General features: G+C 33.4%; 3 protein-coding genes across 8 annotated transcripts; 1 reads left to right on the forward strand and 2 right to left on the reverse strand.

Annotated features, from left to right (window-relative positions):
• Positions 1-1,275: 1,275 nt before the first annotated feature.
• LOC105118724 (60S ribosomal protein L38) lies at positions 1,276-3,189 on the reverse strand. 2 transcript variants are annotated; one of them, XM_011016738.1, is made up of 4 exons: positions 3,089-3,189; positions 2,019-2,202; positions 1,856-1,940; positions 1,276-1,615 (listed from the first exon to the last, which is right to left on the reverse strand). In XM_011016738.1, the coding sequence occupies exons 1-4, from the start codon at positions 3,089-3,091 to the stop codon at positions 1,576-1,578; spliced, it is 312 nt and encodes a 103-aa protein (XP_011015040.1). In that variant the 5' UTR covers positions 3,092-3,189; the 3' UTR covers positions 1,276-1,575. The 2 variants fall into 2 exon arrangements, with proteins under 2 accessions (XP_011015040.1, XP_011015048.1); XM_011016746.1 differs by lacking the exon at positions 1,856-1,940 and having other exon boundaries at positions 3,089-3,187.
• A 285-nt stretch (positions 3,190-3,474) lies between these two features.
• On the reverse strand, positions 3,475-4,417 carry LOC105118737 (uncharacterized). Its single transcript, XM_011016756.1, has one exon. The coding sequence runs from the start codon at positions 4,221-4,223 to the stop codon at positions 3,540-3,542; it is 684 nt and encodes a 227-aa protein (XP_011015058.1). The 5' UTR covers positions 4,224-4,417; the 3' UTR covers positions 3,475-3,539.
• A 9,820-nt stretch (positions 4,418-14,237) lies between these two features.
• Positions 14,238-25,100, forward strand: LOC105118747 (endoribonuclease Dicer homolog 2-like). 5 transcript variants are annotated; one of them, XM_011016782.1, is made up of 24 exons: positions 14,238-14,353; positions 14,473-14,513; positions 14,680-14,752; positions 14,970-15,147; positions 15,737-15,850; positions 16,635-16,769; positions 17,422-17,506; positions 17,608-17,672; positions 18,655-18,795; positions 18,879-19,007; positions 19,101-19,236; positions 19,337-19,430; positions 19,808-20,003; positions 20,088-20,248; positions 20,389-20,607; positions 20,767-20,993; positions 21,130-21,404; positions 21,503-21,924; positions 22,011-22,117; positions 22,581-22,777; positions 22,855-23,064; positions 23,187-23,597; positions 23,775-24,053; positions 24,496-25,100. In XM_011016782.1, coding segments are annotated over exons 2-24 (4,230 nt in total). In that variant the 5' UTR covers positions 14,238-14,353; positions 14,473-14,512; the 3' UTR covers positions 24,871-25,100. The 5 variants fall into 5 exon arrangements, with proteins under 5 accessions (XP_011015084.1, XP_011015068.1, XP_011015091.1 ...); XM_011016766.1 differs by having other exon boundaries at positions 14,238-14,513; XM_011016789.1 differs by having other exon boundaries at positions 14,238-14,513; positions 22,014-22,117.
• The last annotated feature ends 925 nt before the right edge of the window (positions 25,101-26,025 follow it).

A 26,025-nucleotide genomic window follows, 5' to 3' on the forward strand; every position in this document is an offset into this window, starting at 1 on the left:
TATAATATCCCTGAACCTATTCTTTCCAATGGAGCACTACTGGCAATCACAATTTCTTGACGCTACAAGCATGGATTATCAGACCTACCAAAACTATGCTCCCTATGATCAGATTTTCTCTTGCAATTCATCACTGAAAGACTTTTGTGACAAGATTTTAATGCCACCTTCAGCCCTTGATCGTCTGGCCATGCTTGGGATTTCTTACCCTATGTTATTCGAGTTGCGTGACCCTTTAACAGGTCATGTTTCGCATTGGGGAGTTTTAGAGTTTATGGCAGAGGAGGGTTTCATCTATTCACCACAATGGAAGATGGAGAAGTTGAAACTAAAGGAAGAAGGCTTCCCACTAGTAAAGAGTGTTGATCTTGTGAAGGGAACGTCCATAAAATTACAGCCACATGCCACTAGGTTTCTGGGACTCTCAAACTCTAAATCTGTTTTAGAAAGTACTCTCAGGAACTTTACTTGTTTAACTGTTGGTGAATAATGCACAACACCGAAAAAAAGAAAAATTACTTGTTAAAGCAAAGCCATCATATGCAATAAGCATTGTTGAAACAGACTGCGAGGTCAACTTCGCACCTCTGGATTATCAAGAACGTGAATTAGAAAGAATGGTTAAAAGAATACGCATTAAAGATGACAAATAACTGTCCCTTCCGCAACATCCAACAAAATTGAAATAACAGCCAGTAATGGTTAATTGATTCGGTGACCTCTCTATGAGTCTTCTTTGTTCATTATGAACGTTATTGATTAGTTTGAAAGGAAATTTAACTATTGCGTGGTTTTAATGTTATTGTGCTGTTTTTCATTCCTTAAAAACTAATCTCTTCAAGAAATCTGTCCTGTTAAGATGTTGTGCAGATGACAGTCGCAACAATATTAGAAAGCAAAAATATTTATCTTGACTAAATATAGAACCTCTCCTCTCAAACTCAAAGGATAGTCTTGAAATCAGCAGTTTGGGACTTCCGAGTGTTCCTAACCCAGACTAATCCTCTCCAGGATTTCCATACCAAGCCGATCATTCTCTTAACCCAGACTAACCCCGCGGGAGTTCCTTAGTCAGGAATTCTTGAAGATATTCTGTTTCCATGACGTTTAATTGCTTATTTCTTGATGGAACCTCATTTACAGTCTCCATTTACAATCTCCAGAACATTTGTAGTCTAAGAAATGATATGCCTAACCATGGGCGGTCTTTGTAAATACAGACTACAAACATTGAAGCTTTCGCCTCGGCAATAAAATATGTTGTGTCGCTAGTGCTGTGTGAATAGGTAATCCCTGAAATCTATTGATTATGTGCCTGTAAATTTCTAAGCACGGGAGGGAGTTCAGAAAAGACAAATCCCTGAAAAAGGGAAAATTATGAGAACAAAAAATTTCCCATAAGAGATTCTCCAAATCCACCGCTTAAAAATTAAGTTATACAAGAAAGCCTCCACAAATCAGATAGTTTCTCAACGATCGGTCACTAAATCAAGAAAACAGTGCTCAAAAATCACAAGAAAAAAAGGAAGATAAATAAGCTAAAATAAATCTCTTGATTAATGCAAAGGCCCAAAATCACTCCGATTGTTTCTTCAAAGGTCCTGAACACTCAAACCTACAAACAAATTTGTAGGAACCAAATAAGAAGTAATCACCTAAAATAAATTACAAAGACTACACAAATCAATCCTTTTCAAGGATACGATAAAATTATGTATAAGGGAAAAGGAGGTAAAGAAAGTGTTAAGTTCTTAATTTTATCTCAACTATCTTGAGCATCAAGCAAGAGATGTACTATAAAAAAACAAAATCATAATGATATCTAGTAATAATACATGCATAGATTCTAGATTACCTAGGAGCAAAAGGCATGAACAAGTCTAGAAGATGACATGTGCAAAACGCATGAGCACATGACAGGTCACAGCCATGAATAGCCACTGAACAAAACACAATGATGAAATAGTCCAATAGCACGACATATGAACAGCGATTGAAAACAGAAAGGTCGCCTGTACCTGGAGGAAGAGATTGTTTCAACTTGTCAGCCTTTTCAGGGTCAAACACGCATAGCGTGTAAAGATACTTGGAGCAACGAACCTTGAACTTCACCACATCTCTGCTTCTCTTGATTTTAACAGAACGAGCATCCTTCCTTCTTGCTGTGAGAAGAAAATCCTTGATCTCATGTATTTGCTTCGGCTGTTAATGACAAAGACTAAGAGCTATTAGGAATGTAAAAAACCAAATACACCAGACCACCAGTTATAAAGGAAACAAGCAAAGCATTTTTCCAGAAGAACAGAAACATGACGAGATCTTCAACAATCCCAAAAAAACAATTTTCCCAAAACTTATTCCACGACACAATGGAATGCAAACCAGTTTCCAATATAAGAGCACACTAACAATCAGCTTATGAATTGCAAAAAAGCATTTGATTGGTGTTCAATTCCTAAAACTCATTCTTCATAAAAAAAGAAGAAGAAGAAAACAACACATCTCGATCTAGCTCTAAATTAAAAGCATCTATCTGACCGGAAAGAACTGAAAAAGCGGCTTTTAAACATTAGGCTAACACCAAAGCTAATTCTAGCAGAACCAGAAAATCCAGACGCAGCAAGCCATCAAACACATTTGCTGGAATTGAAATACAATTGATTTCATTCTCCGCCAATTGCTAGAATTGAGAACAACTGGTTACAGCCATTCTAAGTCATCAAAGTTTAAGACTAATTCCAATAACCATCTAAAAGAATCCCTCCAACACTGTTTTTAAATTCCAGCACCTATCTATTACAGCATGATTACCACAAAACCAAAATACATCAAATCACTAACAATAGCGAAGCAAAAACACTGGTACTACATTGTAATCTGCTTGAATAAGGAAAAAATGTAAAGCCCAAACGGAAGCAGTTGATATCATACAAGACTTTCAAAACAACAAAACCCTAGACGCGCCTGCAAGGATGGTGGACACGGACTATTTTCCAGACTGTTCTTATTCTATGCAAATAAACAAACAGAAAGTAAAAACGAGGAGGAGCAAAGCAATCCGATAGGAGTAAAGATTACAAGAAATTACCATTTTAGCGTTTTATCTCCTCCTCCTTGAGTCGAGACGCCTTGAAGAGCAGGAGTTGATGGCGGTAATATATATCAAGGTGAAACGCCTCTAGAACCTAGTTTTATCTTCTTTATTTTTATCCATATATGCCCCCGCTTGTTTTTTTTTTTTTTTTTCCCATAGTGTCCATAATATTAGTGTTCCATTTCATGGGCCTGCATTCCAGTATTTGGTTCCTTTTCTCGTTGTCAGGAGGCCCATATAGATGCCTGTGTTGGGACGACGCCCTGGGAGTTAGCATTGCTATTTCTTTTTTTTAAAAAAAAAAAAACCGAATTGAAACTCCAAATTCTAAGTATCATACATGCACCAAAGTACCCATAACTGGCAAGAAATTCAGTAATTATTCCTGTCTTATTAACTAAAACTACACGGAGAGAATTTCTAAAAAATAGAGGCAAAAGTCATCTCAATTGAGAAAAATCCCAAACAGCTTTACAGGCCGCACTGTGGACGCAGGTAAGGCTTTGACATCGGTGCCATTGTCAATCTCACACGCAAGCGTGCCTTCAGTTAATCTCCTTGGAATTAAAACTCCATCAGGAAAACCAGTATTCCTGCTGGTGCTAGAATCTGTAGAATCTAAACCAGAATCTGTAGAAAACGAAGAATTGGTCGTTCTCGAATCAAGAACAATATTGCCCTTTGCCTTTTTATTGCCGGCTTCTGTCGACCCATCACCAGCATGGATTCTTTTTCCTTTCCCCTTCTTACTAATAACCTCCTGTTTTCTCGTAATTGCTTCATCCACCATCTTTGACTTCTCTTCCAATTCCTTCATGATCTCCATCAATTTTTCCTCGGGTAAGTTATTGAAACTCGGGTCCCAGGTTTCATCCTGTTTCACTACCTTGGACTTCGCATTGCCCGCCACTGATTCTGCTTGTAGTTTGTGTTTGTAAGAGAAGAGAATATCGACCACCTGTCCTCTATCTTGTGGCAAAGTTGAAACCCTGCCGTCAGTGTTGTTTTTAATAACAACACAAACAGGAACATCGCACAAAATTGCGAGCTCTGTTGCTTTCTTCTCCATCGTGGTTTGTCTCTTCTTGTAGGATTCCTCCTGCCCTTTGTTTCCGGTAACTGGTGTCATGGTGCCTGTGATGAACTTTGAAACTAAAGACGCTGCGTATAGACAAGAAATAAAAAAACAGAGAGAAGGGTTTGTTTATATGGAGATTTGGAGGATTTTTTTTCATTTTTTTCCTTGCCAGAATCGGATTTGGAACAAAAACCTCCTTTTGGTTTTATGAGACAAACGTTGGATTAAATAAAGGAAGGCGCGAATCGCACTGCAATGCAATCTAATCGCACAGTAACTTTTTAGTAAATTACTTGATCGTGCTTGATTTGTTTTTAGCGAGTTTTAAATGACCGAGCTATCTTTTCGTTTAAGTAAAAAAAAAATCATAAGAAAACAGCTTAAAAATTTATAACACACTCTAATTAATATCCGTTTTAGCCCTAAAATTAAAAACAAAATTTTGAAAGAATTTTTAAGTTTACTTAAGAATACAATGGATTCAGAAATATCAAGAAAATAACTTCAGATCTCAATCACAACTCTAATTCCAACTACACTCCATCAAACCCAATTTTCTCCTATACAAACACTTTCCACAATTTGCAATGATTCGCGTGCTCTGATTCAACTTGGCCCCATCATCAACAGCAACAACATGAGCAAGGACAGTAGCGTGGTTTCTCTGTGGTTGATTATGTTGGGTACGTGGCAAAATTCCCATATTAGCTAGAAGCGAGAATGATCATGGATATTTATAAATATGGACAAATAAAATTTTTTAGGTATAGTTCAAAAACAAATCTATGAAAACTTAGATCTAAAATAAACAATGTCAGTAATACGAAGATAAATGATGTCCATAATCCTTACAGATCACTGTCTCTGGATGAGCTAAATGGTGGCTGTTAAGCTCGTCGTGGAAGAAAGATAAAAAAGAAGTGCAGAATTCGGATTTCCTAGATTCTTTCCGTGGAAGAAGGAGAGCATGTGACGTGGCAACATTGTTGCAGTGTTATTGACCAAGTAAAAGGCTTGGTTACAAATCTTGGTTCGGAGATAGGAACACGGTTTTGGGAGATAAATTTGAATTTTAAAAAAAATCATTTTAAAAAATTAAAATAATATTATTTTTAATATAAAAATTTTAAAAATTTCACAAATTTTACTAGTCAAATAATACACGAGTTTACCATAAAGTTAACTATATTTGACTAAATTAATTCTCAACCTGCTTTAATATAAAACTTAGTTCAGAGAATTCTCAGTTAAAAAAAAGTCTCAAATTGATAAATTTCTAAATTAATAAGAGGATAAAAAGAATTGACAAGTCTTATTTGATCTATCACGTCAAGGTGAATTTATAACCTTATTCGAGTGGTGATTTAGTTTATAAAAAGTATTGTGGTATTGCGGTGGCTGTGGGTATGTTTGATATTGTGATTGTTGTTATGGTTGTGATTTAAAAAAAATAATTTTATAGAAAATATATTTAGTTGAGATTGGGTTGAAAAAATATATATTTGATTAAAACCGTGGTTGAAATTGAAATTGAACAAAAAATAGTTTAATGTATTTCGTTAAAAAAATGTTTTTCAAATTGAGGTTATAAAATAATATATATATATATATATGATTTTTAATTAAATATTGTAAATCTAACTACTGTTATTACATCATAAAATAAATAATATTGATATCAAATATTTTGTATTATTCCATTAAACTATATGTAATATTATTGTATGCGAAATCTATCCAATAAGGACTATATTTTCCATGGTTTCTTAAGTGCATAACAACAAAAACTGAATTTTTTGTTACATCATCAAGCGATCTCCTTCTAATTTTTCAAATAAAACATAATTAAAATAAAAAATTGAATTTTTTGAACTAGGTCGGACCCGATAAGAACATAATTGGAATTGCGATCAAATTACACAATGCTACATCATCATGTGATATCCTTCTAATTTATACAGTGTTATTAAATAATATTAAATACCAGTTTTTTGAGTAAAACTCAATTTAAAAAAAAAATACAATTTCACTACGTACAAAATTCATTCGACAAGAACTATAGTTTCCATGATTTTTTGAGCGTACAATAAAATTAGATAAAATATTATCATGAATAAAATTGAGAGTACAGTACGAGTAAATTTAATTCACCTTAAATTAATTTAAAAAAACAAAAAAAAAATTATTGTTGGCGTTCATGTGAACAATATGAGTGAAATCAATTAATTATACTGATTTTTTTTAATTTCCTTTTAGTAAACAGTGTGAGTGCATAAATTCACTTGCACTATTTACTAAAGTGAACAATTCACTGAACAGTGAAGCCACGCTCCACTGTTATGTTCCTCCCTCGCGATTGAGAAGCAGCAAAATGCTGCTTCTCAAAACCTGCAACACAACCTTTTATTTTAGTGGGTCCTATTATTACTTTTGATTTTTTTCTACGTTACCAAACGATATTATGTGTGGCTATGGGTGAGTTTCACTGGCAATCACATTACCAAACAGACACAAAAAAAATCAAGTCGTCATCATTTTAACAGCTACTTAGCCCTAATATAAATGTTATAAAATGGATTGACAAGCGATTGATGCATGAAAAAATTAAGAAGTGAAATAAAAAAATGGCTACACATTATAATGACCCAATTTAACTATTAAATTTACGATTTAAATAATAAACACAATCACAATGAATTAATCTAGTTGAAAAATTTGTGTATTTATTTTTCCTTTCCATGTTCGCTTCTTGATTGGGCTTTAATTAAGATTGAGTTAAATTGAATTTATAACTAGATTGAAGAGTTATAAAAATATTAAAGATGAAGTTTAAGAAATAAATAAATATTGGTTGATGAAATTAAAATAATACTGGCACAAAAGGTGGGGGAACAAGCAAAACTAACAAATCTCTTAAAACCCGAGTTAATTTTTTAAAATTGCAACTCATAAAGTCCTACACCGGGGTTCAACTAATAAACTAAATTCCCAATTAATTTAATGTTAGATGATAAAATTAAAAAAAATATTTTAATTTAAAAAATTTACTAAAAAAATAGCAATCAAAAGGACAAAAATCAAACTCAAATCCAACAAAAAATGAAATCAAATCAAATATTAAGGGGTAAAATTAAAATAAAATTAATTAAGAAAATCACTTAAAACAAAACAAATAAGAATTAAATCTATTAGGAAAAAAAAATAAAGGAGGATAAAATCATAAAGATGTAAATTTAAAAAACAATCTCAAATAAAACAAGCAACAATTAAAAGATTGAGAGATAAATTTAAATGATTAAAAAATCAAAAGAAAATAAAATTTAAAAAAAAATATTTTTATAAATTATTTTAAATAAAATAAATAACAATAAAAAAATATAAATCAAATAAAAAATATATTAAATAATGTTTTTAGAATTTTAAATGGTCAAATATTAAAATTAAAAAAAAAATCATCAACGTTAAATAGAAAATCAATAAGCTATAAGCGCCACTCAATAAAGAGGGGCTATCAAGATAATCTCGACCATATTGGTGACAACATGTTAGGCTGTCATAACACACCCTGTGTACCATCCAATAAATACATAGCAGTAGACGTGTTAGTAGTTTTTTATTTTTTAGATTTATTAAAATACCATATTGTCTTTTAAAATAATAAAGATAATAGAGTTTTTTTATCTAAAAAGTTAAAGTGACCATTAATGTAGTAATTATATTATATTTTATTTAGGAAGATAAAAATGTAATTATATTATTATGATGAATAATGATACCTGTCTATAAACACAATAAGTTCACCTTGCGTTCTAGCTTGTTTTTAATTAATATGAGAACTGAGAAACACCCACGGGGTGATTTATATATATAATTATATCCTTGACAGGCCAGTTTATCCTTTTCCTTTTCAACGACAAGATCCGGGCCTCTGGTCCTTTCATCGTAGTTAATCACGAGTTCGAGGCAACAGTAGATTACGACTTGATAACTGGGTGTCATTTTCTAGCGAGTCTAGTCACGAATCTGACTCGCAATGAATTCGTGTGAGAGACGGTAAAACAACAGCCGCTCCAATAACATTTATAGTAGGATTATTTTTATACTTTAAAAATATATTTTTAAATTTTTAATTTTTAAATTAATTTTTTTATTTCATAGTTGGTTACCTCGGGGAACTTTGGGATTAAAAAAAAAATCATTTACCTTCGACAACTATAGCTATAATTAGTCATTCAATCAATTATATATATACGAGACTGGGCGGGAAATATGATGTATTCGTGCTAATTTATTCTATGTCTTCAACCTCCCTTTCCTTTTATTTTTTTATAACCCGCAAGAAAACAAAAGTATTAATAAAAACTTCACAGCATGATATAAAATTTCCTCGACCAAATCTAAATCTAAAGCAGCCAGCAGTTTCATCTCTGAATCCAAGTTTAATCATGGCTCTGAATCTTAATTTAAAATAAAGAAAAAAATAAATAAAAAATTAATTATTTAAAAAAATAAAAATGTAGAAACGAATAAACTCTAACCTTTTTAATATAAAATGTAACATAAAGCTGTTATAAAAAATGTAAGTTGAAATACTGATCAAAAGTCATTGAACTTGAGAGGTAGAAAAAACGAGAATGATCTGTGCCATTGTCCTAGCAAGGAAATGGTGGTATGATATTGCTAGAGTGTTTGGAAATGTAAGTTAATTTATATTTTTTTTAAAATAATATTTGTTATATTGAAATTAATTTTTTTATGTTTTGAATCATTTTAATATATTGATATTAAAAATAATTTTATAAAATTAAAAAAATATTATTTTGATACATTTTAGCATGAAAAATACTTTAAAAAATAACCGCAACCATATTTTCAAGCAAATCAAATTCAAACAATTGTGACTGTGATTGCATTGCAAGTAAAAAAAAAATAAAAAGAAAACTCGTGGTGTTAAAACCTAATCTGGCTCGGCAGGTTAACCGAAACTAGCCTAACCTAAAAATAGAACCAGGTTGGGTTTATAAAAAAATTAGGGTAATTAAAAATCCGACTGATCTGGTAAAACCTAGTCAAAATACAGTTATAATCCATTAATTAATTTTTATTAAAATAATATTATTTTCATTTATAAAAAATTATTGACCTAAATGATCAAATCAAAACCTAATAATTCGATTAAAATTTATGATCTGGATATTAGCCGGGTTCACCATCAAACCATGTTTAAAAACACTGAGAAATTCTTGGACAGGCAGATTGTAAATGACCACTAGTACTCGATGGAGAAAAGGAGAGGTGATAAGGTAGAATTTTAAGTGGCTGGGACAAAGGAGAGGAAGTCTGCGGCTCATAAAATATAAAATATTTTGTAGTTAATCTATAAATTTAATATAGTTTTTTTAAAAACTATTTTTAGCTTACTGAATTTTATAAAATATATTTTACAAACAATAATTGATTTATACTATCATTCACTATTTTCATCGCTTTGTTGCCGTTGTTGCCCCGACTCTTCACCACGATCACCACCATCCCGTCATCGTTATCGCTTTGTTGCTGTTGAGTAAAATTGTTACGAGGGCCAAGTTAAATAAAAGGGGACCTTGAAGAAAAAACCAAAGGGGCTAGATTAGAATATGTTAGGGATCAATATGAAAACTATACTAATTAATGAGGTCTATAATGAAGTTTTAAAAATTCCAGGTAATGGACGTCCTCACCATTCCATTACGGCATTACCACCGTATCTTTCATATCATTATTTACCAAACATCCAAAATACAGTACATGCAGATTGTTTTAATATTTTATACCTACTAAAAAAAAAGGCCTCTTTACATATAGTTTTATATATTTTAATTTATAACATGGTGACAAATGATAATTGGATTTCTATATATTCTAAAGATGGAAAGTAAAAAATTCAATCAATACCCATGGATTGATAATAAATTTCAAGTTTAAAAAATAAAAACATAAATAAGAAAGGATAATCAAGTATCTTCATGATCACAGGTTTCAATTTTTGTGTTTCATTGTGAAAATGTTCATCCTTCAAGGATGGAAATGAATTTGTTTCACAATCACATACAGAGAAAATCCAGCTCTATTCCAATTATGCGAGGAAGGTAAATAAAAGATAAGATCTCTAATTTCCTTATTAGCCAAAGTAATTCATTACACACAATACCTAAAACCCCCTTCGACTGAATTTTATTGGGACCTCTTGATCCATCACTGCCATGGCCACCATGAGGAAGACCTTCTATTACAATTTTTTGCCCACCAAAGCCGAAGAAGATGCAGTGGCTGCTCGCAGCGTGCCGTACCAGGTAGCCCGTGCCCTAGTCGAAATAAGGGACTGGTACCCAGCTCCACGCATCGATCCTAGCAATCCATGGCAGATCAGGAAGTCCATTACCAGCAACGAAGTTGGGACTACAAAGCTTACACTTCCTCATGACAACATGTTTGAACATGTTTTCAGGTATTGGACCCTGGACATGGCCAACCATGCAGTCCTAGGCAACAAATGTTTTGTCGTCTTGATAGATTATACAGATGAAATGCCCAAAAAGATTCAAAGTGAAAATGTATATCTGAAGACCGGACCTAACGACACCTACATTCTAGGCCTTGGGGATATGGTCCGTAGCAGGTTTATGAACCCAGGAGACGAGGTTGGTTTGTTTTGGGATATGAGGTCCGGAACTTTTGGTTTCAAGTTACTGCGTCGAGTGAATTCCATTAGTTGATTTTTTGTTTTTTCTGCAATGAATATAAACTCGACTGTGAGTTTTAGAATTCCTGTTCTTATGTTACTAATTGAGTTTTCATGGGGTTTTTTTTTATAGATGCTAAATTAATTTGATAATCAACCTTCAGGTTTGGGCAGAATTTATTTGTGTTTAAAACTAGTTTTGGATGCATTTTAAAAATATATATGACTTGGAAAGGTATTAAATTAATGTTTTTTTATGGTTTTGATATATAAAAAAATTAAATAAAAAATATTTTTAAAAATTAACAATATTAAACAACAGACACTCAATGGAATGATGAAGTCAAAAACTCTTGACGAGTGTTGAAACAACAGACACTCAATGGAATGATGAAAAAAAAATTATTTTTTCTACTTCTCGAGACACCAGCCCGACCCATTAGAGCTAGTTTGCTATGTTTCTGTTGAAGATTTATTAACTCTGCGTGTGAAGGTCATGGTCTGATTTTTTCATCGCTAGAAAACAAGTATGTGGTAACCACAAAACGAGCTTGAGGCCATGGCCCCAAGCTCTAAATGGCTAAAGCTGGAAGCTTTAAATGTATCTTCTCTACTCTTGTATGCATGCACATATATGCTAGGGCTTCTCCTTCCACGACGATGAAAAAAAATCCCGTTCTTCTACTTCACAGGGGTGCTCGACCCATGGATTCCAGCTAGTTTTCTATGTTTCTGTTTAAGATTTGAAGAATGTTTTGTTTTTTAATTGTGATTGCTTTTTAATGTTTTTTTTTTAATTTGAAAAAACATTAAATTTAATGATTTTTTGGGTTCTTTTTATTGATGTGTGCATGTTAAAAATATATAATTTTGATGTATTTTAATTGAAAAAATCCTATACATCATATTATTATATATACATTTTTTTTTTTACTCTGCAAAAGAAGGTTATAGGTCTGGATTTTTCATCATTTGAAAAAAAAAAAGAAGAATACGAGATGGTGCTAGTTTGGAGAAAATTTGTGTTGGAGTTTTGAGCTACCACTCTTTTTTAAGTCGGATAGATGAGTTATGCCAGTTAATTTTTTTTAATATAAAAAAATATTCAAATGATAATTATGTTTTGAAATGAACTATGGAATCCATGTCATTGATTTGAATATGTTAAATAAACTCAATTAAATTAATAATTGATTATAAAAAAATAGTGACAGTAATAAACAAAACAAAAAAGAGTAGTAAAAAAAAAAAATTTCTAATACTATAAAAAGATACTTTTTAAATATTCTTAAAAAATCTTGATCACCTTATTTAACAATAAAAAAAAGATTAAATGAAAATAAGATAACATTGTAATGAAAAAAATAAAGCTTAATTACTAGCAAATCAAACTTTAAATGATAAATTAAAAAAATATTCTTTTAAAAAATAACTTTAGCCAACATGTTAAACTAGTGGCCTATTTGTGATGTCAAGATAACCCTGTACAGAATAAAATGAATACAATAATCATAGTCAACTCTTAAGTAAACTAAATAATGAAATGTGAAATTAAAAAAAAATCTTGAATTAACTAAGGTTAAATTGACTAACTTATGATTTGAGATTGAGATAACTTTATAGAAAAAAGAATACTTAACAATTTAATATTAAATGATGAAATTGAAAAAAAAAATCTAAAAAAATAAAGTTAAATTGGGCCAATTTTCAAAGCCCAGGATCCAAATCATGAGATCATGTTAAACCAAAGGCAAACTCGTAAAAATCACAAAAACTTTATTTGTCATTCAGAGTTAAAAAAATAAATAGCAATAAAAAAAACAAATATCATATCTTGTATAAGAAAATAAATGGAATAAAACAACAAGGAATAAAATAAAATAAATTTTAAAAAGATAAAAAACAGTAAAGAGAATGAGAATTAAATCTAATATAAAAATAAAATGAAATACTATAGTAAGGGATGAGATTGAAAAATAAAACAAGTTAAGAAATGATAAAAAAAACAATTAAAAAAATATGAACCAGATATGATAAATGAAAAAAAAAGAATGATGAGATTGCAACATCATTTTAATTTTACAAATTAATTTAAATGAAAAATTAGTAATTAAGAGAACATAAATCAAATATAAAGATAAAATAAATTAAAGGGTTGATTTGAAAAATTTAAAGGCATTGTATATGAGAAAATATTTTTTTTAAAAAAGGTTAATAACATTATATCAAAGGTTCATTCACTACACGCACCAACTAAATATGAAGAAGCCGCTAAATAGATTACAACGCTACTCTCGATACAGTTTTTTGACCATCAAAAAATGTTGCACAAGTCGCTCAAAATATGTTGACAATATTCACGCATTAACATATACAATGCATACATCAAGGGTTTTTTTCATGATATATATATTCATTTAAATATTAAATTAGCTCTCTCGACTTGTGACTAAAACCTTACCCCAAATTATTAATGAGTTAGATTTTAAAACTATAATAATTATTATTTTTATATTTATCTATTTTAATTAAACAAGTTTGTAATTAAAAAATTATTAATGAAATTTCAGGAATAAAAATTAAATATTATCTCAAAAAATACACCTCAAATTTATTTTTAAATCCCTAATTTTTTAACCAAAAAATTTTATATTTTTATTATCTTTATTTTTTTTAGAGTTTCGAAACAGCAATCAAAAGCTAGAAAGATATTTTTGTTATCTATGAATATCCACCAGATTTATCCAACCCAGTAGTTCGACATATTGCATTTGAACACATACACCGTGTACCGTTGAAAGAAGTAAATCAAGAAGGTGTAAAATCCCACAACCATGCTGGAACACCAAAAGAGAAATAGTAACGAGGTCCAGTCCAGCATGATAATTGGAGAAATACAAAATAAATAGACGTAGAGAGTACATGCATATTCAAAACGACGCAACATAACAAAATACAGAGTAGAAGTAGAAAGTATATACCACAGAGAGTAGAGAGACAGAGACGTATGACCGAAGCGCACCGAGCTTCAGAGTTCAGACAGGAGTCAGTTAGATTCTTCAGATTCCTTACAAACCTAGAAAGGGCATGTCTTGACATGACGGTTGACCAGCGGCAGTTATCCACGCGCGCCAATTACATCGTCAAACCACCCTTCAACGACATGGGTTATTTTTTAAAAAATATATTTTTATTTTTAAAATTTATTATAATATATTTTTTTATTTTTAAAATTTATTTTTTATATTAACCATTCATAACGATTTAAAAATATATAAAAAAATTTTAAAAATAAATTTCAAGAAAACAGCGTTAAGAACGGAAAAGCAAAGATGGTCGGTCTTCCCTTTTCTTTTTGTACATTATTTTTTCGTGGTCTACAGTACTCCGACTGGCTCCTTCCTTCGGAAGTTGCTTCCTCGCGTAGGCAAGCAGACATGAAAAGCATCACTCATCCACTGTTGATCCTTTTTTCTCAAGTTTTGTCTTTATAATAATACCCTCTGGGAGATTTCATTCCATTGCATTGCTAACTCACTATTGTTATTCTTGTCTCTACATTCCCTCTATTTTCTGAAGCGATCATCTTGCTCTTCATACCCCAGTCAGCTGACGAGTGAGTGAGTTTTATGCTTTTCAATTACTGATTAAGTCTTACTCTTCCTCGCCTCTTGTTTAGTCCTTTTCTCTGGAATTTCATCTTGATCATGTTTTTGGAGAGATGGCTTTTCTTTCTTTTCTTTTTTTCTAATGAATTTCGAGAGCCTTTTGAATTGCATTGAGCAGTGATGGAGCCTGTTAGCGTGGATATAGACACAACCCAACAGCTCCCTGCTGATCCTCTCCCATTTGCTAGAAGGTGTTTTCTTGATTCCTTCTTCTCCATTGTTAGGTTTCTTAGAGGATGCCTTTAAAAAAAGAAAGAAAAAGGAGAGTTTTTTGTTGCTCTTTTTTTCTTCGAATAATAAATGGGTTACTGATTATTCTTTTGTTTATGTAGTTTTGTGTTTTCTATACATAGATTCTGTTGTTTTTTTGATGTTTTTCTGTGTTGGGATACTTTTTTTTTTTCACAGCTATCAATTGGAGGCTTTGGAGCAGGCGCTAAAGCAGAACACAATTGTCTTTTTGGAGACTGGTTCTGGCAAGACTTTGATTGCCACCATGCTACTGCGCAGTTACGCCCATCTTCTTCGCAAGCCTTCACGTTTTATTGCTGTTTTCCTGGTTCCTGAAGTTTTCCTGGTTCGCCAAGTATGACAGATTAAGCTCCTTTCTCTTCTGCTTATGCGTGTCTATGTTATGTGGGATTTGTGCTAATCCATTTACTTAGAAACAGTACAGCAATTCAATATAAAAGTTCTATTTGTCTGCTGCTGAAATGTATAACAATACGACTAAATATTGGAGATGTTAGGAATCGCCAGTGAAGAAGGGGTGTTTTTTTTGTAACTTTATGAGTTGTATGCAACTTGCCTTATACATCTGCTGTGGAGTTGTGAAAATGCCATGTCGTTGCTAAAGCTGAATTTGAAAAAATATATTTGGCAGTTGAACTTTTGCAATGTAATGAAATTTCCCAGACTTTTTTTACATACCCCAGCAAACACTTCGGGTGTAGCTTAGTCAACTTTTTTTTAAGTTACAAAATGAAACTTGGCGAGTTGATATTAAAGCCAGAGTTCCATTGAAGGTTTAAAAAATAAGAGAATGAATGGAATTTTCTTCACAAGTTTAATGTTGATGATAATTTTGAGGTAGTTAGATATGAATAATGGAAGTAAAATTCAGAAAAGTGATCTTTTTTTGTGTCGTCGGTCTTGCTGTCCTCTATGATTGCTAGCAAGCTGGAGTTGTGAGAATGCATACCGACTTGAATGTGGGCATGTACTGGGGAGACATGGGAATTGACTTCTGGCATGCTGCTACATGGAAGCAGGAAATAGATAAACATGAGGTAAGCTGGGTGGAAGCTGCTTCATTGATTATCCATTTATTTTTTTTTATCTCTGTTTTTCTTTGTAATCATTTGCATCTGTTAGCCTCATCTTATGTTTTTAAGTTCCGAGTTTTCACCTGTTTGTACCTCTGTTTCAAAGTCTTATTTAAGAACCTGTCCTCAATCGGCCAGCTATTTTTTTAATATCCAGAAGGGGGAAACATTTTGAACTACAACAATCAAAACATACTTGGAGAGGTCCAAAATAAAGAAAAAAATAAAACTGTTTTCAATGGTTATTGAATAGCATGCTAGTGGTGCTGGTAGTGGATGTGGTTTGTACTTTCTTTAGTTATAGCATTCAAATGGTGATTTTGGATGGCTTTTATATATCATTTCTTGTTTTAGGACTTCATTTTTATATTTTTTTCAATGCTGTCGCTTTTACACCTGTGAGATTTGAAGAAAAATGATGAAGGTAGCCCTGATCCAGTCTTTAACATGTATCTGGAGTTTTATCAGGAGTTCTGGTTCTTCTTTGACGATATCAAGTGCTAGCTTTCCTTTGAGGAACTGCATGATATACCATTGATTTGCTGACATAAAATTAATTATCCATCAATGACTTCATTTCAGTTGTTGTCAGTTTGGCACTTGGCCATTTCTCCTCAGATTTTTATTTTTTAAAATTTTCTACACTATGATTCTCTTCCTTTCTGCAGCAATTTTTTTGTAGTTTGCCAATGTTACCAGCATATGGCTTATGCAATGGACAATGACCTTTTTGAAGTAATATGTATAGGTGCTTGTTATGACACATCAAATTTTGCTGAACGGCTTGAGGCAGGGCTATTTCAAGCTAGACTTGATAAAGGTGTTGATATTTGATGAATGTCATCATGCCAGGGGCAATCACCCTTATGCATGCATCATGACGGTGAGCTATTTCTCTCCCCTTCAATCTACCTCTTTTATTAAATTTTTATTCTGTTGTATCTTAATGACTTACCTTTGATTCATAATAACACTAGTTGAAGTGATATTCGTTTTTCCAGGGAAAAGTTTCTGAAAATCCCCCCCCCCCCTGTTTTATGAGAAATTAACCCTGCTCAATTAGAGTTTCAAGCATTTTTTTGATGTTCATGGTATGAAGATCTGTGTGGATTTGGTAGAAGAAACTGGCAAGGGTGTCAGATTTGAGAAGAATAAACTGAACTTCTGCGGGTGTTTTCAGGGATGAAAGTTAATATTAGATTGATGGATTTCTGCAATTAGATTAAATACATGCAGGCATTTCTAAGCATCCTATGAGTTCTACTATCTGTTGCGAGAATCAAACATACCACCTTTCTTAATTATTGATGAGAAAATTCGACGCTTAAATAAATATGAATAATATGTGGGGTGCCAGTCACAAGGGTGGTTTGGTTGGATGCAGAGTTTTGTCATTAGTTTAAGTCATATATTATTTATTAAACTAACGTGTATTAAGTCACCATTTATGTTTACTTAGAGCCACAAAAGATGATGCTTGAAGTCAATGTTGTACAGCGAATATTCTGCTAAGTTTGAAAGATTTACATTTGCAGGAGTTCTTTCATCGTGAGTTAAGGTCTGGTCACCATGATCTTCCTAGGATTTTTGGGATGACAGCTTCTCTCATAAAGTCAAAGGGTATGCTTTAGCAATAGATCATATTGTTTGCTTGATACTTGCATTTTGCACTATTTCACTTGATGTAAGATGTGACCCTTTTTTCTTGCTTTGTGTTAAAGGTGCAAGCTCAGAATCATACTACAGGCAGCAGATTTCTGAACTGGAGAATATTATGAATTCAAAGGTTGCTTCTAGCATCTTGTTAAGAATATTTACCTTGTTTTCTTCCCATTTGCTTGGTCACCATAATACTTATTACACTAAGGCCATCATGAGTTGTTTGTTGCAAAATCCTCAGGGTCCACTTTTCATTAAAAAAATATGTATCCTGGGTATGGCCAATGGATCTCTACGTTATAAAGGAGTTTTTCATCAGATAATGGTTAATGATTTATTGTGAATGGTCACTGAAACAATTCAGTGGAAAGGAGTAATGCTGTATATAACCTTTAAGGTGTTCACTTAGTTCCACTTTTCTTGTATAAGAAAGATTTACTTTTCCTAGGTGCTTTTGTGCATTTGGTGTTCTCTTGTTGGCTGTTGCACTTAGGAAAAACACCTAAACTATGCATCATATATTAATTCTCTAACCTTCTTACGATAATCTTTCATTTTTTGCTTTACATTTTCCTGCCCATCCATTCATGTACAGGATTTTATTATCAGCACTGATTTCTTTTTATTTGGATATTGAATTGATTGTTCACATTCCTATTTGAGATTATTATGTATATCATCTCCATTTGCTTTTGGGTGACTTCTAAACATTTAAACGATCCCACATGGCACATTTCAATTGCACTTAACTAATATCCATAATATTTTCCCTTCCTTGCTCAAAATTTCTTGAAAATTATATCTTGGGTACATGCTGTACAGCTCATTACATGTTACTGGGTTTACATAAGTTGGAGGAACCCCATAGCCTACCAGTGGATCTAGAAAATTCATGATCTTTGCCCTTTTTTGGGCTTAGGGGAAATATAAGAATACTTGTGTGCTTTTTACCTTAGCAGATATAGAACATCATTTATACATGTTCGGCATATAGACTTAGTTATTGCTAGATTTTTTTATTTGATTGTTATGTTCCAGACCACTCTGTTGTATGTGAACTTGTTTTATTCTTCAATAATTTGTTTATGATAACATTTCTTATACCGAAGGTATACACCTGTGCTAGTGAGACTGTGCTTGCCGAATTTATACCATTCCCAGCCACAGAATTCTTATTTTATGAGCCCATGAAGATCCCTGATGGTATATATGCTTGCTTGGAAGAAGAATTGGGGAATTTAAAAGAAAAGGTGTGTGCTTTCTTTATTGCAAGTTTGGAAGGGACACTGGTGGCTTCTATGATTTTATTGTTAGTCGATTTACTGTTTTTCAGCATGAATTATTGCTCAAGCAATTGGATCTCAGTGAGTCTGCTGCAGAATCTGTACACAATAAAATATCAAAAGTACATTCAACTTTGATGGTTTGTTCAGGGGAACTTGGTGTTTGGTTGGCTTTTCAGGTATTTTCTTAGTCTGCACTCCCTCATGTACCTGCCTGTCATTGCACTGATATCAGTGTAGTTAAAATCATTTAATGTATGTTGATGAAACAGGCTGCACGGTTCTTATCACACCGTGATACTGATAGTGACTTTATTGCATGGGGTAAAGTAGATGTGTCTGGAGAGACAATTGTTAAGAAGTTTTGCTGGGATGCCTCTTTGGTGATTTCTAATTGCTTTTCAGCTGGTACTTTTTCTAACTTGGCAAGAGAATTTGTGGAAATTTTAACTGGTGATTCTTTTCTCACTTTTCTAGTCTTTCTTTTTATTGTATTGACATCGTCCAGAATGCTGTATTGGTGATAACACTGGGGCTGATGTGGGTGCGGGGCTTATAACTGCAAAAGTTCTCTGCCTTATTAAGACACTTCTTCAGTACAGGTTGGTGCAGAATTGTATATGCATCCTCAATTACCTTCATCAGATATGTTTGACAGAATATTGGGGATGGTTCTAGTTTCTGAAGTCTGCTGGAAATGTTCTTATTTGCATATAAAAGATCAAAACAAATGAAAAGTTGCACATTGTGGCTTGAGTCTTTTAATGTTTATACAAGAGCTTGCTCTGTTCCCATTGATGAGCAGCTCTTAATTGTTCACACTAAATGCTCATGAGATAATTCGACTGCACTCGGACTATTCATTAAACTGTTGTATGCATACAACATATTTTGAATAAATAAAGCCTCAAATTAATATTTTGGTCATTTTTACACCAGCTTGTGTGTTGATGAGTTTCTTTTGTGTATTTAATAACAGGGATTTAAAGGACATAAGATGTATAGTTTTTGTGGAAAGGGTCATTACTGCCGCTGTCCTTGAATCTCTATTGAGGGAGTTGCTTCCTAAACATAGCAGCTGGAAGACTAAATACATAGCAGGAAATAATTCAGGGTTGCAATCCCAGACACGCCAAATGCAAAATGAAATTGTGGAAGAATTTCGTAAAGGCATGGTATGCAATTTTTCCTCTATGGATCTAAAGTAATATATTCATGATATTGTCCGTGTTGAAATGAGTAAAATAGCATACTTCCAGGTGAACATCATTGTTGCAACATCAATCCTTGAGGAAGGATTAGATGTACAAAGTTGCAACTTGGTGATTAGATTTGATCCTCCATCCTCAGTCAGCAGTTTCATACAGTCCCGAGGTCGTGCTAGGATGCAGAATTCAGAGTACTTATTAATGGTGAAAACGTAATGTTCCAGTGACTCTTATTGTACTTAGTAACAATGAGTACTGTTAGTGAATATGAATAGCTTCTTTTGTTCATTCTACTGAGAATTTATGTTATCATTAGTATTTGATCTCTTTCACTTGTTTTTGATAACTGTAGAGAGGATTCAACCACACATTCTCGACTAGAGAACTATCTTTCTAGCGGTGACATAATGAGAAGGGAGTCCCTGCACCACTCTTCCACTTCTTGTTCAGCTCCGCAGAGTGAACTGTATGAAGACGAGTTCTATAGAGTTGAAGGCACAGGGGCAGTTGTAACTCTTAGTTCAAGCGTTAGTTTGATAAACTTTTATTGCTCACGTCTTCCTTCTGATGGGTGAGTCATCAGTATTCTTAATTGTGAAGATACAGCTAAGCTAAGCTCTTAATAATTTATTATATAGCTGGTCACAAGCTTGTATTGTACCATTGCTTACACGCTCTCTCTCCTCCTTTCTTTTTTTTGGTTGGGAGGGTGGGGTTGTATTTTTTGTAGGTATTTTAAACCAGCTCCTGGATTTATTATAGACAAGGAGAAGGAGACTTGCACACTACATCTTCCAAAAAGCTCTCCTATACCAAATATTTGTGTGGAGGGAAATATTAAAAATCTGAAGCGGAAGGCATGTCTTGAAGCTTGCAAGCAACTCCATTTAATTGGTGCTTTAACAGACAATCTTGTTCCTGATGTTGTTGAGGAAGAAGCTGCTGCTCAAGAAATTGGTAAATTCTGTTTGAAACCTTTCTATTATTGGTATGGGTGTTTTATACTTTCAAAGCACTATCTACACTTTAAAAAAATCATTTTTCACTTCAATTCTCTTTAAACATTTTAATCTTGTAATTGTTTATTTTATAGGGAATGAACGGTATGATGATGAACAACCCATTTATTTGCCACCTGAACTGGCCAGTCAAGGTCCACGGAACTTGAAGACAAAGTACTACTGCTACTTAATTGAATTAAATCAGAAATTTGATTATGGTGTTCCTGTCCATGATATTGTGCTTGTCATGAGGACTGAGCTTGAATCTGATGTCTTAAGTAGCATGGGTTTTGAATTAGAAGTTGAGAGGGGATTATTGGCAGTGAACCTGAGATATATTGGAGATATTTATCTTGATCAAGTGCCGGTATGTCATCTAGTTTTCTTGTTGTGTGTGTAATATGTGATGAAACATTATGTAATGTATTGTATTTTCCTCATTTCCATTTTTTGTTTGATTGTCAGGTTCTCTTATGTAGGAGGTTTCAGATTACACTTTTCGAAGTTCTTATACATCGTGAAGTGAACAAATTGGAAGAGGTCTTAAAAGGATTGGAGTTAGGGACAGGTGTTGTAATGGACTATTTTCTACTTCCAGCTATCAGGTCACGCTCGCAACCTTCCATTGACTGGGCACCTATTAGTTCTGTTCTGTTTTCATATAAAAACAAAGACCACTTTAACTGTTCTTCAAAGGGCAATGCCCATGTTGTCCATACCAAAGGTGGTCCAGTTTGCACATGTGTGCTTCGGAATTCCTTGGTCTGCACCCCCCACAATGGTAGTGTCTATTACATCACGGGTGCTTCTGAGGATTTGAATGGAAGGTCGCTTTTAAAGCTGAGGGATGGAAGTGCAATCACTTACAAGGAGCACTATGCAAAGCGGTATTGCTCTTTGATTGTTCATCGGCATCGTGCTATATATTTTATTTTTGTATCCCTAGGTGTGACATCAAGCTCACACTTGATTGCAGGTATAGCATCCAATTGCGTTTTGATCAAGAACCATTACTTGAAGGGAGACATGTTTTTCTAGTGCACAATTTTCTTCACAGAAGCAGGACACACAAGGAGAAAGGTCTGGTTTTCTTGTCTTGTCTTGTCATGGACCACCTGCCCACTTCCTTTAGGACATAAATACTATGATACCAGGATAAAAGAATTTCAGCCTTTTCTGTTCGTTTAAAGATTGTAAAATAAACAGAAACATCACTGGTTTAAAATATGTTTCATCTATTTTTTTTTTCCTGTCAATACAACACAAAAGCAGGTTAAAATAATGAATTAATTAAACCGGTGTAGTTAAATGGCCCAAATCATAACACTTTGGCCTGGTCTTGTGTAGAACCTTTCAAGATCTGCCCCTCTCTCTCCATCTCCAGTTTTTTATGCTAGAAATAAATTAAGAGGAAATTGAGTTGCCATTTTAGGCCATCTGGATACGGAATCCAGACCCTTTTATTGTATTTTATTTCTTACAATATGTGCGATAATTATACTGTATTTACATTATTAATGATATTTGCTTTTGGGCATGACAGAATCGAAGAAAGTACGTGTAGATTTACCTCCTGAACTTTGTGACGTAATTTTATCTCCAGTATCAATCAGCACTCTTTATTCTTATACATTTATCCCATCAATAATGCATCGACTAGAGTCCCTGCTTATTGCTGTCAACTTAAAGAAGATGCATTCAGATCATTGCATGCAAAATGTTGATATTCCAGCCATGAAGGTAATTTATTCCGACTCTAATTATGCCAAATGTTTTGTTTTTTGGACTTGTACTGACCAAACTTTATTATATGGTAGGTATTGGAAGCAATTACCACAAAGAAGTGCCAGGAGAAATTTCATTTGGAATCCTTAGAAACTCTCGGAGATTCTTTTCTTAAATATGCTGCAAGCCAGCAGCTATTTAAACTTTATCAAAATCATCATGAGGGCCTTCTTAGTATGAAGAAGGAAAAAATTATTTCTAATGTTGCACTCTGTAGATGTGGATGTGACCACAAACTTCCGGTAGTCTTTCCTTCAAGAAAAAAAATTCAACTGATTTTACCTGATCAACAGAAATATCTAGCACTGAGAAAAAAATTTCATGGTTTATTTGATTAATCTTCCCTTATTTTATTGAATTATAGGGGTTTATCCGCAATGAGACTTTTGATCCAAAACTCTGGATGGTTCCTGGTGACAAGTGTGGAAGTGATTTGTTAAGTGAGGAGCCACTTTCTGAGCGCAGAAAAATTTATGTCAGGGGAAGAAGAAAGGTAAAAGGTAAGACAGTTGCTGATGTTGTCGAGGCACTCATTGGGGCATACCTTAGTACAGGTGGTGAAGTACTTGCCTTATTTTTCATGGATTGGATTGGTATAAAGGTGGATTTCATGATTGTACCGTACGAGAGGCACTTCCAATTGCAGGCAGAGAAGTTTGTTAATGTTCGCTACTTAGAGTCACTGTTAAACTATTCATTTCGTGACCCTTCTCTGTTAGTAGAGGCATTGACCCATGGTTCTTACATGCTTCCTGAGATCCCAAGTTGTTATGAGGTAATTTTATCCATAATTATGATAACATTTATGCTGTTTATGAAAATATGATGATATAACACTACAACGTGCACACTGATATTTTCTCTTTTTGAAGATTGCTTTAGTTTCTGTGATCCTTTCTGTAAATGCTGGTTTTTGGTGATCTTCACTTCAACGTGTTTAACTGTTGTTCAGCGACTGGAATTTCTTGGAGATGCTGTGCTAGATTATCTCATCACGATGCATTTGTACAAGGAATATCCCTCGATGTCACCAGGACTGTTAACTGACCTGAGGTCTGCTTCTGTAAACAATGACTGCTATGCACAATCAGCTGTTAAGGCAGACTTGCACAAACACATTCTTCATAACTCACAAGACCTTCACAAGCAAATAGTGGAAACTGCTGAAATTTTTCAGAAATCTTCTTTAGGATCAACATTCGGATGGGAATCTGAGACATCTTTCCCCAAGGTTTGTACCAAACACATTAAAGTGAAATATGCTTGCTGCAAAATTCTCTGGTTTTGCAGTGTTATTTGATTTAACAGCAATTGTTTTTTCCTCTCTATTTATTCTTGTTTTTGCTGTCATTTTATGTTCAAGTTAGCTATATTGTCAATTATATTATTTGTGCACTCATTTTAGCTCCTTGGTGCCCATGATTTACTGATCAGTTTATGCCAACATCATCTTGACTTGTTAATGAGTGAAATCCAGGAAGGTGTCTGACAGGGAAGAACCCCACCTTCCTGCGTTTGCAAACTTTGTCCAATTGTGTAACATGCAATTGATTGTTTATGTACAGTCAGAATTCAGCATTATTACTGTATTGAAAAATGAAAAGGCAAACTAGCAGATAACAAATTCAAATTCTAATGTCATTTTATACTTGTATGGTTCCTAATCCTAACAGGTACTTGGAGATGTTATAGAGTCTCTAGCAGGGGCTATTCTTGTAGATTCAGGATACAACAAGGAGATAGTCTTTCAAAGTATAAGACCACTTTTGGAGCCTTTAATTACCCCTGCGACAGTAAGACTCCATCCTGCAAGAGAATTGAGCGAATTATGTCAAAAGCAACATTTTGATTACAAGAAATCCGTTGTTCCCTGCAACGGCAGGAATGCTTCCGTTACAATAGTGGTTGGGGCTAATGGTGTGATATTCAAACACACAGCCACAGCTGCAAATAAGAAGACAGCCAAAAAATTAGCTTCTAAAGAAGTCTTGAAGTCCCTGAAGGAAAGTACTTTTGCGTCTAGTAGTACCCCAAGCAAAATTGATTAAACCATCTATCATTGGGAATTTTGAGTTTGCATCAAGTTTGATGTCTGCTCTGGTATAGGTGTGTGACTAATGTAGTAGTTTGTATATTTTATGTTAGGAAAGGTGTATTCATGTAGAAATTTATACATAAGAGCCTTACAAACATTTTGACAAGTGATGTATGATGCGTTCACTCCCCATTCAAGTAACTTACAGAGATATTGCATTAATGCTATTTCTATTTGAAGATATTTTGAAATTTCTGTATTTGGAGAGACAAATAACGTATGTCGTCTGCAAAGTGATGGTGGTTACCAGAAGCAATTGTGTCGTGCTTTGGAAGATGCATCGGCGTTGGTTTTGTGTGCATGTTTCTTGTATTTGCTTTAGGTGAACCGTGACCAATCTTTCGTGAGATTTCATGCATTGTACTAATGAAAGGAAAAGGAAACTTATCAGCAAATATCAGCAAACTAAAGCAATCTTCGAAAGGAGAAAATATAACCTTGAAAGACTTTGTTGAAAGCAAACTTATCATTGATCTTATAATTGAAAATATTGCACCCTAATAAATTGGCTTTGTCAAAAATTTGAAGAGGCTAGTAAGCATTGCCAGAAACAAAACTGCAATTGAGATGGTCCAGCTCTTATCTCTTTATTTCCACATAAATGTCAGCAAAAGAGCTCCTATGGGGATTCCTTGCATTTTTCAGCAATCAATATCCTTAACGCGGTGTGTATCAATTCCTTGTAAGCTTCTGGATTATTTGAGTGGTCATCAATCTCTGCCTGAAAACAGGAAATGAAATTCAGCACCATAAGTTGCATCCTGAAGGTAAAGTATTCAGAGTCTACGTAAATTCCAGAGTAGGTTTTTCTTTGGTGCAGTGTGCAGCTGATTGAGTCTAAACCATCTTTTTCATTAGCTTCTGGCTATTGTCTATTATCTCTTATTCTAGGCTCAAGGAATTCAATGTCAAAAACTCTTTTCAGGAAACCTTAAAGCATTGCTGGAGTTTCTTTAATGAGTTAACTTCAAGATCATCGTTCAAACAGCTCATTTGAACATACCTTGCGAGCTGCTTTTATAGCAACCAAAAGCTTTTCTCCAATTAGCTCATACATGACTGTCTTTTTAAGAACTTTCAAAGACTCAGAAAGTGATCGAGGCGATCT

The sequence above is a fragment of the Populus euphratica genome, unplaced genomic scaffold, assembly GCF_000495115.2.
Source record: "Populus euphratica unplaced genomic scaffold, PopEup_1.0 scaffold5.1, whole genome shotgun sequence".
NCBI classification, from domain to species: Eukaryota; Viridiplantae; Streptophyta; class Magnoliopsida; order Malpighiales; family Salicaceae; genus Populus; species Populus euphratica.

Bases quoted from the DNA above. Each gene is read 5' to 3' on its own strand.
- LOC105118737 (XM_011016756.1), bottom strand. From the start codon at position 4,223: ATGACACCAGTTACCGGAAACAAAGGGCAGGAGGAATCCTACAAGAAG.
- LOC105118724 (XM_011016738.1), bottom strand. The intron at 1,941-2,018 runs GTACAGGCGACC...TGTTTTGTTCAG, and splicing joins GAAACAATCTCTTCCTCCAG to TGGCTATTCATGGCTGTGAC. The intron at 1,616-1,855 runs GTAATCTAGAAT...ATTTGTTTGTAG, and splicing joins TTCATGCCTTTTGCTCCTAG to GTTTGAGTGTTCAGGACCTT.
- LOC105118747 (XM_011016766.1), top strand. The intron at 20,249-20,388 runs GTAATGTTCCAG...TGATAACTGTAG, and splicing joins TACTTATTAATGGTGAAAAC to AGAGGATTCAACCACACATT. The intron at 22,778-22,854 runs GTAATTTATTCC...ATTATATGGTAG, and splicing joins TTGATATTCCAGCCATGAAG to GTATTGGAAGCAATTACCAC.